The sequence below is a fragment of the Sebastes fasciatus genome, chromosome 6 (assembly GCF_043250625.1).
Source record: "Sebastes fasciatus isolate fSebFas1 chromosome 6, fSebFas1.pri, whole genome shotgun sequence".
Lineage (NCBI taxonomy): Eukaryota > Metazoa > Chordata > Actinopteri > Perciformes > Sebastidae > Sebastes > Sebastes fasciatus.
The window spans coordinates 2,766,654-2,781,788 of NC_133800.1; the positions used below are offsets into that span (position 1 = coordinate 2,766,654).

A 15,135-nucleotide genomic window follows, 5' to 3' on the forward strand; every position below is an offset into this window, starting at 1 on the left:
GGTGTAACAATGTGATACTTTTTGATGTCTCAGGCATGGGCCCCCAGCATACCATGCAGATTGCAGAGCGCCTGTATACACAGGGCTACATCAGCTACCCACGTACTGAGACGACCCACTACCCAGAGAACTTTGACCTGAAGGGAGCACTAAAGCAGCAGACCAACAATCCCTATTGGGCAGAAGAGGTGAGCACCACTGTGGGACCAAGTCTAAGTCTTAGGCCTTTGTATTCCCTAAGGAACATACTGTAGGCCATCAATGAAACTGTGGGACCAAGAATACATGAAATGTCCTGATATGTTCAAGGCCAGCAGTGTATGCATACAGAAACCCATTTATTGTATTTATGCTCATAGGCAGACAGTAAGAATATGATACTTGAATGTGGATACATTCAAGTAACATACATGTATGTTTCTAAAAAAAACTGTTTTACCTCTCCATCAGGTGCAAGCTCTGCTTTCAGCTGGAATAAACCGACCCAGGAAAGGAAGTGATGCTGGAGACCATCCACCTATCACTCCCATGCGTGCTGCCTCAGAAGCGGAACTGGGTGAGTCAGACAACTAACTAACACACACACCAGTGAGGAGTCAATCATATCTGCTAGGGATGCACCGATACCACTTTTTTTCAGACCGAGTACAAGTACAAGTATTTACATTTGGGTAGTCGCCGATACCGAGTACCGATACGAGTACTTCTCTGTGCCAAAAGACCCTCGTTAACAGCCAGCTGGAGGGTGTGAGCGACACACGGCAGGCTGGGGAGTCCCGCATACGAGGCGGTGCGCCGCGACCGGCTCTAGGCAAAGGTGGCTTGCGGCCGCAGCTTTACAGCGCTCCCCGCCCGGACCTCGCCGCACCGTGACGGGGCTCCCTGCTCCCGGCTGCTCAGGGCGCCCCAACTGCGACGTGCCGCGGCCCATGTAAAAGGCGCCAGGGGTCTGCGGCGATGTCGGCAACCCACCCGACCCGTCTTGAAACACGGACCAAGGTGTCTAACGCAGTCAGAGGGTGCAAGCAAAACCCCGTGGCGCAATGAAAGTGAAGGCCGGCGCGCGCCGGCTGAGGTGGGATCCCGGCCCAGCAGGGTCGGGCGCACCACCGGCCCGTCTCGCCCGCGCCGTCGGGGTGGTGGAGCGTGAGGACCCCAAAGATGGTGACTAGAGGTTAACGTTGCGCTGCCGTAAAGTGGTATCGGTGCCTTTGCATCGGAACCGTTTTGTGAGTACGCGTACATGAGCACAGTATCGGACCCGATACCCGATACTGGTATCGGTATCGGTGCATCCCTAATATCTGAGTTAATTTCCTTCCCCGTAAGCCACCGTGACAGTTATTCACGTGTTTACTGTTGCTGGAACTCGTAAGAGATTCAGGCCTCTAGTTTCCTGTCAGTAAACCGGTGGTAATGGCCAATAACGGCAGCAGAGGTGTGTTTTCCACGTTTGGGCCGGCACACACTACAGTGTGGGATGTAGTGATTCTGATGCGGGTGTATTATGGCTATTTAGCATGCTCTATTCATCTTTCACTGCTGCAAGAAGCAATTGTGACACTCAACAGACAGATTCCTCACAGTTTTTCCATGTTCCATTTCTTCATAGTCAGGACAGACAGACTGACTGACAATCCCTATAATTGTATGGTGATAACACCAGGGAGTACAGAACGTATTTTACCACACAATGTGATGAATTACAATTATGCAAAGTTCCATGACGTCACGAAACAATGGTGATAAAATAAATGTAGGAAGTTATTTTAGGAATATTCTGAAAATATTATCTTGAGGGTATTTTTTTGTTTTGTTTTTTAGGTGGGTGAATTATGAATATTGTACCAGCTCTCTCCCTTATTCTCTGGCCAAAATGTACAGATGCACAGTCTTTTTAATGCTATTCTAGTATGATACATTAAAACTTAAACAAATATGGATAAAACGGCATGTGGCGTACAACCTATGCCATATCAAATATGCAGATCATGAAATCAGATCTCAGATGATCTGCTGTGGTGACCCCTAACAGGAGCGTCCGAAAGACGAACAACAACGGTGTACGTTAGCTAGCTATTATTACACGACTTTGTTGATTCTGATTGGTCAATCACGGCATTCTACGATCTGTTATTTCTTTATAGCACACCGTTGCTATGTAGAACAGACCGTTGCTATGGGCGCAGTTCTGTTGGCGGACCGTTTTTGTGTCGAATTATTGATTTCTTAAGCAAGTAGCCGTGTAATAAGCGGGATGATGTACAGCGAGCGGGTCATTGTTGTGAAAGAAACTCCAACGCGGCCTCTCGCGGTTTGTTTCACAACAATGACCCGCTCGCTGTACATTATCACTTAACACCTGATGTTTTAGCCCGCTTGGTGACACATGAACCTAAGCTAGCTAAGCTAACATTACATGTTCACAGAGACGATAATATTCTATCATAACAAAACTCGGCAATACTATTTATGAAAACAGCTAACAAAAAATGTACATGTGGCTACTTCCAGCAGGTAATGGAGACTCTGTCGTAGATATACATCACTGCAGCATAACTGCAACCACTACAGCACAACAACGGAGAGATTCACAAGGTGTATGGCTAGCCGTTTAACATTTAATAGCTAGACTGGATATTCATTAGAGATATCGGCAACGTCATTTTGCCTAGTCAAAATGACATTGCAGATATCTCTAACTGGAGTTAGTGATAGTCAAAATGTCATATTGAAATTATTAGTGTGTGCCCCCCCCTCCCCCTCTCCATGACTGCCAGCTTTACCCTCCTTGTTCGCGTGTGGCCATTTGGGACAGCTATAAACAATCTGGCCTTCCGGCCATGGTCGGACAACTACAAACCCTAACCTTTAATATCTAACAGCCCCTTCATGTTCAGCCTCTAACCCAGGTTCTTCTGTTCCACAGGAAGTGATGGCTGGCGGCTCTACGACTACATCACACGGCATTTCATTGCCACTCTCAGTCAGGACTGCAAGTACCTACAGACCACCATAGACTTCAACATCGGCACAGAGGCCTTCTCGTGTAGTGGCAAAACCCTGATATCAGCAGGTAAAGCCAGCTGGTCACACATTCATCTGCTTCTTGAGTATCAAGATGCAGATGGCACTTTGCACATTTGTTGCTCCAAACAGCGGCTAGAATTTTGCAGTAGTTTGAAAACATCTTAAATCCCTTAAAAGGTTGTGACAGGTTACTGTGAGTTAAGCAAAACAGTTTTTAACCTACTTGGTCTAAATGAATGGAGAGGTTAAAGTAATAATTATAAGTAATAACTAGAATGGCACTCGGAGAGCGCAGACCTCCGCCAACGCCTGACTTTAAAAACAGATCCCAGCTCACAGCTGGAGGTACCGAGAGGTGGTCGGCTTATTATTAACACGATGTGTTTCCGTGTAACGTATCGGTGGATGCCTCTCTCATTCAGCAGCCTTGTTATGTCTGTATGACGTTACACTGCATTGTCTCTCATCCCGTCAGCTACCGCTTTGCTCTTTCTCACCGCGGACGGCCAGCAGCTCCACACATCCACACACGTATCTCTCTGCTCTCAGAAGGAGGCGGGATCATGTGTCATCAACGCGTCATCAGTCACACTGTGCATGTGTTATACCCTGTTGTTTTAATGCTCAGGCTGATCGGAATCTTTAAAAAATTTCCTGGATCCAGATATCGCCACCAAAATCTAATGGATTGTTCATTGTGCCACACCCCACCCCTCCAAAAAATGTCATTTAAATCCATCGCGGACTTGTGTCTGTGTGAATTCTCTTCCCAGGTTACACAGCAGTAATGCCGTGGCAGGGCATTCCTCTGGAAGAGGCCATGCCAGCTTGTGAGCGTGGAGACACTTACACAGTTGACGAGATCAAACTGGTTGAAAAGCAAACCAGCCCCCCAGATTACCTGACCGAGGCTGAACTCATCACCCTCATGGAGAAACATGGCATTGGTATACCTCATCACTTTTATTTATTTATTTATTTTTAAAGATTTTTTTATTTTTTTGTATATATATATATATATATATATCGTAAAGTTATGACTTTATTCTCGTGACATTACGACCTTTTCCTCGTAATATTATGACTTTATTCTCGAAATCTCAGATTTTTTTGCCCTCACAATACTCCGTCGTACATTTGCACTTGGGCTCTCACTGCATCAGACTTATATACTACAGTATATACTTAGACTTTAAACTGTGTTACCTTCATCACAATGCTCAAATGTTTTGCAGCTCCAGACAGATATTGTTGTTGTTGTTGTTTTTTTGCCTAAATGGCTCTTTTGATAGTAAAGGTTGCTGACCCCTGGTATATGCAAATAAGTGTAAGTCAATACTCAGTGCTTGATGCTGGTCTTTATTAAGCACTACGTCTGTAAGAAGACCTGCATGACAGCATTCATCTGCTGAGGGATAATAATAAGGAACAGTTTTACAGATGTTGACATCTGTCCCCTGCCCTCCAGGTACTGATGCCAGCATCCCTGTGCACATCAACAACATCTGCCAGAGGAACTATGTGACCGTAGAGAATGGACGCAAGTTGAAGCCAACCAACCTGGGCATTGTCCTAGTACATGGCTACTACAAGACAGGTAATTTGCCTTATATGATTGTGCATTCTCTGACATGTACAGTACATGGGATTTGTAGCTGTGCATTGATTGTAGGTTTCTAGAGCACTGCTGAATCATGTTTGGATACTATGTCAACTGATGCAGATAGTCCCATATAATCAACCCTTTGGGACATGGGACAGAATGGTCCAGTTCAATTGAAATTTGTGAGTGGCTTTTATAGAATGCATTCAAATACCAATGATTGGCTGTTTGTGTGCTTTGCAGATGCAGAGCTGGTGCTGCCCACCATACGTAGCGCTGTGGAGAAACAGCTCACCCTTATCTCTCTGGGTAAGGCAAACTACCAGCAGGTCCTGCAGCACACGCTGGATATCTTCAAAAGGAAGTTTCACTACTTTGTGGATTCCATCCCCAGTAAGTTCACTGCAGCCACAGGAGTACAGAGTCACAAGCTAGGATCAAATACACCCTTATCCCCTCTCTCTCTCTCTCTCTCTATCTCTCTATCTCTCTCTATCTATCTATCTATAATAATCTGGTTTACTCAGGCATTAACACTGCATTTATTTATACAGAACATTTAAACTAAAAGCGTTGGTCGAGCGAGCTACAGACTGAAGGAAGTGAGAGAGCGGCGCTAGTGAGAACAAAGCGGCGAATCAGAGAAATTAAATGTTATCATTCGATTGTTTCTCGGCAGTTACATTCTAAAACACAAATAAACACAAAACTAACTCCGCACACCTCTGCGGGAAGGGTGCAGAGTTGCCGGATTTTTAATGAATGCAGCCAAAAAGCAGGCTGTCCTCTCTGCCTGGTGTGTGTGTGTGTGTGTGTGTGTGTGTGTGTGTGTGTGTGTGTGTGTGTGTGTGTGTGTGTGTGTGTGTGTGTGTGTGTGTGTGTGTGTGTGTGTGTGTGTGTGTGTGTGTGTGTGTGTGCCTCGGTCAAACTGACACACCGATAGCAGCACACAGCAGCCACTGCACACAGCAGAGGAGAGACAGGGGAACTCACAGCGATGTAACAAACACGTTCTCATCCGTCAAATACGGCCACAAAGCATCTAAAGGGGGACTGTTGCCCATCGATGTATAGTATGTACAGTATGTATAGCCTAATGCTTGTGCCTCGGTATCAGAAGCAGAGCGGCATGACAAAGCAGCGGTATTTGACCACCTGAACGGGCTGCACACCCTGCGCTCTGTTACACCCCCACGTGGGGCCCAAAGGCTGTTGGCTGAAGCCCAGCAGCATCCCGAGTAAATCTAGAAGATGAAAAGAGAAACTACAGATAGAGGGCTGCAGGGTCTCTGCAGAAACAGACACAACCACACATTTGTAGTGGAGCATACGTGATAATTGAGAGGGATTATTTTAGTATCAGTCTATACATCAGAAATTGTTGCATATTAATGCACACATTTGTTTTAATATAATATCTGTCACTGTAGATATAAATGTATTGCTTTGCACTATTTCCATTGTTTACAGCTTACAGAACACTTGACTTGTATATATATGCTTTATATATACAGTATGTTTTATATATACACACCTATTTTTTCACTACCTAACCGTCGTCCTGTCTATTTAGCTTTATTGTCCAGCAGTTTTGTTCCTAGCTGTTATTTCTATTTCTGTGTAAGTACATGGAGAGAAATGTACACATACTTATCCAATAAAGGTGATTCTGATTGGGAACCCCACATTATCCCACTGGTAGCAGCAGAATGGCTTGTTAGCTGTTTGAGTCTTGTATACCATATTGATGCTTCGGTTGTCAAGTTTTACATAACTGTGTACCATTTTACAACTCTCCTTTTGAAAACTCTGACTGACTTATGAAAGGATATAGACTGAACCGATTGTGTTACAAAAGCTTCAACTGGAACAGAATCAAGTATCCCCTTTTCAATTTGAACCTATGCTAGGGACTTTGAGAGAGGACTAGTTAGATTTTGATTGAGTTGTGCAGGTGAAAATGATTGAAAAACGTAGCATCATGTCATTAACAAGGATGCATGATCATTTAGGTGCATGGTTTGAAAGGTGGAAGTGAAGGCTTAAAAGATTTAAAGGAATTGATAGCATAGTTGTGTTATATGAACCAATGGAAATCTTATTTAGACATATGTTACAGTTTGGTTCGTTTCCCATGCAACTCCAGCCCATAGTATCTGTCTGTTGTGTGTTTACAGGCATGGACGAGTTGATGGAGGTCTCCTTTTCTCCCATCGCTGCCAGTGGGAAGCCCCTGTCCCGCTGCGGCAAGTGCCACCGCTTCATGAAGTACATCCAGGTGAGCAGAACAGTACAAACTAATAATATGAAGAAAGCTTGCAGATGTGTGACATTGACCCTCTTTGACATTGCCCCTTTTCAAAATGTACAAAGATGAACAATGCACATACCAGAACACAAGACACATATTTAAAGGTTGGGAACCTGCCCTTATTAGATATGGACATAAGAGACGTTTGATGGCTCAGGCCATTATCAGTCTTCTTTTTTGATTTGTCTGAATGTCCTGTCTGTTTGTAACTTCCAGGTCTCTCTTGAGAATGAGACCCCGTGTCTCAATGAGACTACCTGTCCAAATAAAGGTTAAAAATGAATAAATACAGGTCTTAACATCATATGACATACAGGCCACTTGTTGAGTCACTTTGACCTCAAGTGTTAGTGCCAAAGATCCTGTTTCTGACTTGAGAAACATGGCGTGTCAGCCTGCAGAGCTGAACAATAAAGATTGCCAGATTGAAGTAAAATGCCACGTTGGGCTAGTAAATTTAGTAACTCACTTGTGTGGTGAAAAATCATTAAAAGTAAGTTTTTTTCCAGAGCTGATGATGGAAGTAGCTAAATAGCGATCGGGCACGCGCGAAAAAATTGGTGGCGGTTAAAGACAAAGTTTATGAGCTAAATCGAAAGCGATCATTTTTACTTTGATAAAGATTAAACATGAAAATGAACCTTTGTCTTTGATAACTGCTAATAAAGAAAACTATTTGTATTGGGGCGAGTAAAAATATACTTTGGGTGAGTAGATTTCTGACCCAATTACCCCGTAACATTAAAGCTGCAGTGAGTCGAAATGGAGCAAATATGATTTTAAAAAAAAGTTAATTTTATAAAATCCTCTGTGTCCTCCGGTGCTCCTAATGGCATCTGCAAGGTTTCACAGACCGGAGGAAAACAACCAGTAAGAGCTGATCTGGAGTCTGCCGTCCATCTGCTGTCTATGAGAGTTACGAGTCAATCACTCACAAACTCCGACCAAACGGTCAAACTAGGCAGCGCTGATCTAATATGAATCAATATTCTGTTACTGTAATGCCTATTTCTCTCCTCAAATGTTCTCAGAATCATCTTGTAGTGTACTGTTTAGCTACTAAATGAGAAAGTTTGTGAACCGGCAGCCATGTTGAGAACAGTTGAAGAAATACCAAGCACTGCCCACCAGCCGGAGCACAGCCAATAGGAATGCTCTCTCTCTGAAATGACCTGTGATTGGTTAAAGTCTCCCGTCACGGGCTAGATTTTCTAAAGCCTGAAAACAGAGCCATGAGGAGGAGCAGAAGTCTAGTTTTCTCTCAGAACACTTGGATTAAAATATGCTGAAAGGTTATTATGGAAGTTTTGCCCAATGATGCCAAACATATACTGCCTACTGCAGCTTTAACATTGAACCCTGCTGACATGTGTTGCGTAGCCCGTCACTTCCTGTAGCACTGTTGAACAGCTGAAAATCTCATTAGGTGGATAAGGGATGAGGGGTATCCTGGAGTTCTGCCTTTTGATATCATTTATATTTGGCTTCCACTCTGCTCCAACAGGTTGGAAAGTAAGTTTTGGAATCCAGCAGTCTCAGCCAAGAAATTGATTAGCAATCTTGCATACAGATTATCACAATAATGTGCTTCTTTAGTCCACCTTCAAACACTTTGTACACATTTTGTTACACTGTGTTGTTAAACTTAAGTTTTTACTTCATCAAGGCACCATTTATGTTCCTTTCTGGACCTCACGATGTCTGGCTGTCGTGCTCCGGCCTTCAAAGTTCAGCTCAAAAAAAGAGCTTTAAAATGCTGAAGCTGACGTGCTTCCTTTATTAGCATTTCCACCTGATGCAGAACCACTTTTAAATTCATGAATGAATCATGAGGCTGCAGATCTTTTGGTCATTGTTATCGCATCTAAATATATGTGCAGTGGTTTGCGAGTGACGCGTGTTCTGGTGGAAACCACAAGGTAACTCTTGAATGAAGTACTCTGGGAGCTACGTAAAGTGCTCCATGTGCACTGAGGACGTACATTCGGTCACTTTTGCCTCATTACAGTTTCAAGGAACTTTGTTCAGTCCTGAAAGTTTATATTAGGAATCCAGCACACGTAACCGCTGTGTGTCACATTGTTGTGTAATGTGCTTCAGTAATATTGCATTTTTGTCATACATTCAGTAGCTTCGGAAATGATGCGGTCACCTTTGTTTTAGCATCCTTTATTGTGTTGTATATTTTATTTAGAATGGAATAATGGAATTTTTTTTTTCTTAACAAATTGGCCACTACCCTACAAGTGGTACCGTAGGGATTTACTGCCCACGTGTGGAACACGTCATTAAGCGGACAGTATAAACAGAACCACCGGTTTGGGAGTGTAATCGAGGCTTGAGCTGGTTTGCCAACCAACACGTTGCCTTGTCTGGGCTTTTTTGGCTGACCTCTTTTGTCGGCTTCAAATCTAAAATGTTGCCCCATTGGCGCAGTTTTAGTTATCTTTGAGACTAACTCTACTTTCCACCCCAAAAAAACACATGAACTTTTCTAGTAAACAAATACGCAATATGATATTATGTTAATCACGTTTGTCATATTGCTTATAATGCAATAGAAGTTGGATTTAGTGCAGTGACGCCGTCTGCACAGGTTGCTGGTCTAGCTACTTTTAATTTGTCATAATGACAAATGCCGGTTTGGATCAAATCAAACCGGACCAGCAAAACTGGCAATCGACCCAACTCTAGTCAGAGTTCATTAGAGTAATGAATAGAATGGCACTGTGGTGGTAAATGGCATCCAGTGGTTTAAGGGTAGTGGCAGTAGCAGTATTGCAGCAGAACATACAGGATATATCCATACAGAGAACATAGTATATTGGGCTGTATATTGTTTTTGTGTGTATGTACAGTGGAAACCGCTTATAGTGATCAAGGTTACAGTGTTACTGCTTATAGTGATCAAGGTTACAGTGTTACTGCTGATAGTGATCAAGGTTACAGTGTTACTGCTTATAGTGATCAAGGTTACAGTGTTACTGCTTATAGTGATCAAGGTTACAGTGTTACTGCTGATAGTGATCAAGGTTACAGTGTTACTGCTTATAGTGATCAAACAGCTTGGGACAAAATCATTCCTATACAAATGCTGTTTAAATAATTCACTTATAGCAATCAAGTAGTCCACTTACAGTGTTCATTTTAGGTCTTTTCATACATGACAACATGTAGAAAAACATTTGAAAACTACTTTAGAACAACTTTAATTACATTTTTGTTTTGTCTTTTACTGAACTTTTCTCCCTTGATACTTTGCCCCACGGTAACCCGTCTGCTTTCCGGCTGGATACCTGAGGCACATTGAAATCATGACGGGGAAAAAAAGAGTAATTTTCTCTGAATGAAAAACAAATACAGATGCAAATGCAGATGAACAGCGTCCGGCTCCCTCCATGCCGCTCGCTGGGTGAGCAAGTGAGGCAAAGGGACGTAGTTCATCTGCAGTGACACAGATCCGACCAAAAACGGCAATGCCATTCAGTCAATTACCCCTCAGTCCTTCTCCTCACGCTCAGGCTGCTTTTGTGCACTGTCAAAATCTCCCAACCAATAGAAGGCCAGGTGTAGTGTTGACCAATGAAATGATCCCTGCCTCATTGCGGGTCGCTGACGGACGGTTACTCTTTAACCAGGTTCATCCACTTCCACCCTCCAAGGCTTTATTACAGTATATGTACTTCCCTTGCATCACTTCCATCATCATAATCCTTCCAACACATCTGATCCCAATGTACAGGCTAAGCCCAGCAGGCTCCACTGCTCCCACTGTGACGAGACCTGGAGTCTTCCCCAGAATGGAGCCATCAAGCTGTACAAGGAGCTCCGCTGTCCACTGGACGAGTTTGAGCTCGTGCTGTGGACCTCTGGGGCCCGGGGCAAGAGCTACCCCCTGTGCCCTTACTGCTTCAGCAACCCACCATTCAGGGACATGAAGAAAGGTAGGACAAAACTCTTTCATTCTTGTGGTTGAGATAGTGGCTAATTAGCCTTAGCATTGTGACCCCTGTAACCCCTGACAGCAAACATGAAACTATAGCCCTAATACTAGTAAGTCATTATTACTTATTACAAGTTTTTAGATCATAATGAATTAAGATGAAAAATTATGATCTTTTTCAAAAACCTTTTAAGGGCCTTTTATGAAGAAGTGTCTGTTCTGTCTCAGGCAGTTGACTAATGCTTATGATGTCAATATACAGTCAATAGATCACTTTCACCCTCTGTGACATATTCTACAAATGTCTGGACGTTGAAACTGTAGTAATGTAGCTGGCATGATGTCAATATACTGTCAAAAGATCATTCTCACTGTCTGTTGTCGCTCTGAACCGCGTGCGGCTCGCGGTAAAATAGGCAAGACCTCGAATCTCTAGTGAGCCTCGCTGCTCTAACCTGTTAGCTCGCACGCCGAAATAAAAAACAACAGGTTGTGCAGCCGCCACGCGCTGCTGACGTTCCTTGTGTGGCCCGAGCTTTAGTCTTGGTGCAAACAATACATCCACCACAAAGTAATTTGTATTTTAGGAAAAATAAGTAAAATGTCCCCCCTCCATCAGTTGCGGGGGGATTGTGTGTATTTTTTGAGTCTTTGATTTGTCTTATTATATCACTTCATCTCCTTCTTTTTCATTTCCCATGAGCAGGTTAATGTTTTAAGAATAAAGATTATAATAGAATTTCAGGAGTAATATTTATATATATATTTTTCTCAGGTGGAGTTGAATCACAACCAAATTTTTTAAATAAGTTAATGTGCTCATAGAAATCCCACCTCTGAACTGAACCTACTAAGCTCTCCCTCACTTAGTATGTGTCTGGAGGTCAGTATCAGGTTCTGTCCAGGAGCTGTGATCGCAAACTCAATGAAAACCGCAGCGCACATTTGCACAACGCCACTTACTTTGTAAATCTGGCCCTAATTCTTGGTCTTTTATAGCCTTCTGACATTCTGACCCCTTTCTCATATCTATCTTCATTCATCTCTCTCTGCTTTTCTCAGGTATGGGATGCAACGAATGTGCCCATCCGTCCTGTCAGCACTCTCTCAACTCTTTAGGCATTGGCCAGTGTGTGGAGTGTGAGGGTGGGGTTTTGGTGTTGGATCCCACCTCTGGACCAAAATGGAGGATGGCCTGTAATAAATGCAACGTGGTGGTGCACTTCTTTGAGCATGCACACAGAGTGCAGGTGAGAAAATGGTTCTACATCTTGTCCTATGTCAAGATAATCTTATTTATATGTTGAGATATGCTTTACAGGCCCAGAACAGCAAACACACTTAGTGATCTAAATATCCAGACTTCTGCAGGCATCTGATTTCCCCGATTGGCCAACAGATCACACAGAGCGCGTTTTGCAGGTGGAAAACACGAGGCGCACCGCACTGCCTTTATGTTGCCCGATCAGAGAAATCAGAGCTTTTTTTGCTCACAATAAAACATAGTTCCATTTTTTTTTACAGCTGGTCACTGTAGTTTTTATCAAACACTTAAACAGGTGGAAAATTGTGCATTTGTTGACTGTTTTCAGCTGCAGATGAATCCACATTTAGTGCTCTATTGGAGGCAGCTGCAGAGTTGTGGGATTGAGTCAAAATAAACTGCAGTGTGCGTGCGTGCGTGCGTGCGTGCGTGCGTGCGTGCGTGCGTGCGTGCGTGCGTGCGTGCGTGCGTGTGTGTGTTCGTGGTAATGAAGGAACATGTTCATCAGTACAACAGTGTGGCTCACTGATGTGTTGTCAGTAGTTTTGCACAACAATGAAGCTCTATGGCACAGGACTAAGATATACCAGGCTTTGGATACACACACAATACTTGTTAGTCAGTTCAGTGTTGGTTTCATAGTTGCTTTGACCTGATGATGGTGCAATACTAAAGGTCAGGGGAAATGTCTGGACCAAATTTCAATTTCAATCTAATAGTTGTTGAGACTTTACACTGAAAATGTGAACCTGCTGGTAGCACTAGAGGAAAAGTCAGGGGATCACCACAGTCATTAGTATTCATCCCCTGGGAACAAGGACTGTCTGTCCAATGGTTGGTGCCATCGACTTGTACAGTAGGTCGGTATAGATATTGTAGAAATAACAGCTTACTCTCTATAGGCTAGTAGTTGTGGAGTGATTTGAACTCAGCTCATTAGTCCCCCATATATGATGGCTTGTTTTCCTGAAGGTTTTATCATTTCACCTCTTAAAATGTCTCTTGATCCGACACGCTGTCTCTTCTCTCTTCACGTAGGTCGCTCAGGAGAGCTGCGATGCCTGCGACGCTTCTCTCGTCGCGGTGGACTTCAACAAGACTCGCACTCCACTTCCTGCCGGCGAGACCCAACACACCGGCTGTGTTTTCTGTGATCCAGTCTTCCAGGATCTGGTGGAGCTCAAACATGCCACCATGAGGCACCGGGGTGGGGGTGCGAGACGAGGAGGACGGGGACGCGGCAGGGGACGCCGCGGCAATCCTAAAAAGCCTAAAGACAAAATGGCCGCCTTGGCAGCTTACTTTGTATAGCGTCTGTGTATATAGTGTGTCCTGTTATATGCTTGACACATGGAATGAAGGTGTATACTGTATGTCAGTAAATTGACTGTTTTTACATGTGTATTCATTTACTGAAGTAAAATATGTATCAAACAAATGTTTGCTGTAAATGTTTGTTTACCATGATGAAAAAGAGTTTGTATATACAGTAGTATGTTGTCAACTTTAAAATACTGTTTTCAAGGAAACATAATAGAAAATGATGTCTAAATAGTTGTTGCAGTGCCACACTTTTGAAATTCCAACAGACATGCTATTGCATGACACAATTGTTCCATTTGTACAAAGATGCATGTAGGACTTATTGTGCAAACATTAAGTAAGTTGCGGTGCTAACTTTTAACATGTTAGCAATACTTTAAAACTAAACTGATAGTTTAAAGGACCAATTTTAGTTTAAGCTTTACTATTTAAGCTTTTAATTAGATTTTTTCCACTGCTCCTCCATATCAGGGTTTTCTTTTTCAAAATGCCATTTTTCAATTTTTTGTCGAAAGTAGAGCTGTAACAAGAAGTCAATTACCTGATTAGTTCATAGACAAAAAAAATCATCTGCAACCAGTTTGATTATTGATGAATCGTTCTAGTCATTTTTCATGCAAAAATGCCGCACATTCGCTGGTTCCAGGTTCTCAAATGTGAGGATTTGATGCTTTTCTTTAAACTGAATATTTTGGGTTTTTGTACTGATTGCCAAATAAAATAAGAAATTTGAATACATCACCTTGATCTATGGAAAATTATATTTAATAGTTATCACACAATTTTCTGCCATTTCGTAGGCAAATCAATAAAAGAATGCAGATTAAAGCTGCAGTGGGTAGAAATGGAGCAAATAAGATTTAAAAAAAGTTATTTTTATAAAACAGTCACTATGCTCTGACAGTAGTAAATGAGACAGGTCATTTGAAAATATCATGTATCTCTGTGTCCTCCGGTGCTCCTAACGGCATCTAAGATTTCACAGACTGGAGAAAAACAAGCAGTCAGAGCTGATCTGGAGTCTGCCGTCCAGCTGCCGTCTATGAGAGCCGTCTGTCAATCACTCGCAAACTCAATGGTCAAACTAGGCAGCGCTGATCAAATATGAATAATTATTCTGTTACTGTAATGTCTATTTCTCACCTGAAATGTTTTCAGAAACATCTTGTAGTGTACTGTTTAGCTGTAAATTGAGAAAGTTTGTGGCCCGGCAGCCATGTTGAGATCTGTTGAGGAAATACCACGCACCGCCCACCAGCCGGAGCACAGCCTATAGGAACGCTCTCTCTCTGTGAAATGACCTGTGATTGGTCAAAGTCTTCCATCACGAGTTAGATTTTCTAAAGCCTGAAAACAGAGCCATGAGGAGGAGCAGAAGTCTTGTTGTCTCTCAGAACACTTGAATTATAATATGCTGAAAGGTTATTATGGATTTTTTGCCCAATGATGCCAAAGACTACTGAAGCTTTAATCAATAATTATACTTAATTTAGACATATCAAAGTTCTTTTTCAGTTTTCAACATTTGTTTAGGGCGTGATTGTCCTTTTCATTACAGTATTTTCATTTCGTTTTCTGTCCTTATGTGCTATTTCCATTTTATGTTGAAATCACCCTGCATCTAAATATGAGTATGGCCCTTTAAATCTCCAGAGGAAGTG

At 42.7% G+C, this 15,135-nt stretch overlaps 1 protein-coding gene across 1 annotated transcript in view; it reads left to right on the forward strand.

Annotated features, from left to right (window-relative positions):
* top3b (DNA topoisomerase III beta) overlaps positions 1-13,589 on the forward strand; it is a 32,216-nt gene extending 18,627 nt beyond the window's left edge. Inside the window, exons 10-19 of the mRNA XM_074637126.1 lie at positions 34-188; positions 451-556; positions 2,930-3,076; positions 3,804-3,977; positions 4,499-4,627; positions 4,877-5,026; positions 6,811-6,911; positions 10,687-10,888; positions 11,950-12,137; positions 13,190-13,589. Of these exons, the coding sequence (XP_074493227.1) occupies positions 34-188; positions 451-556; positions 2,930-3,076; positions 3,804-3,977; positions 4,499-4,627; positions 4,877-5,026; positions 6,811-6,911; positions 10,687-10,888; positions 11,950-12,137; positions 13,190-13,462 (1,625 nt within the window). The 3' untranslated portion in view covers positions 13,463-13,589. The remainder of the gene's footprint in view (positions 1-33; positions 189-450; positions 557-2,929; positions 3,077-3,803; positions 3,978-4,498; positions 4,628-4,876; positions 5,027-6,810; positions 6,912-10,686; positions 10,889-11,949; positions 12,138-13,189) is intronic.
* The last annotated feature ends 1,546 nt before the right edge of the window (positions 13,590-15,135 follow it).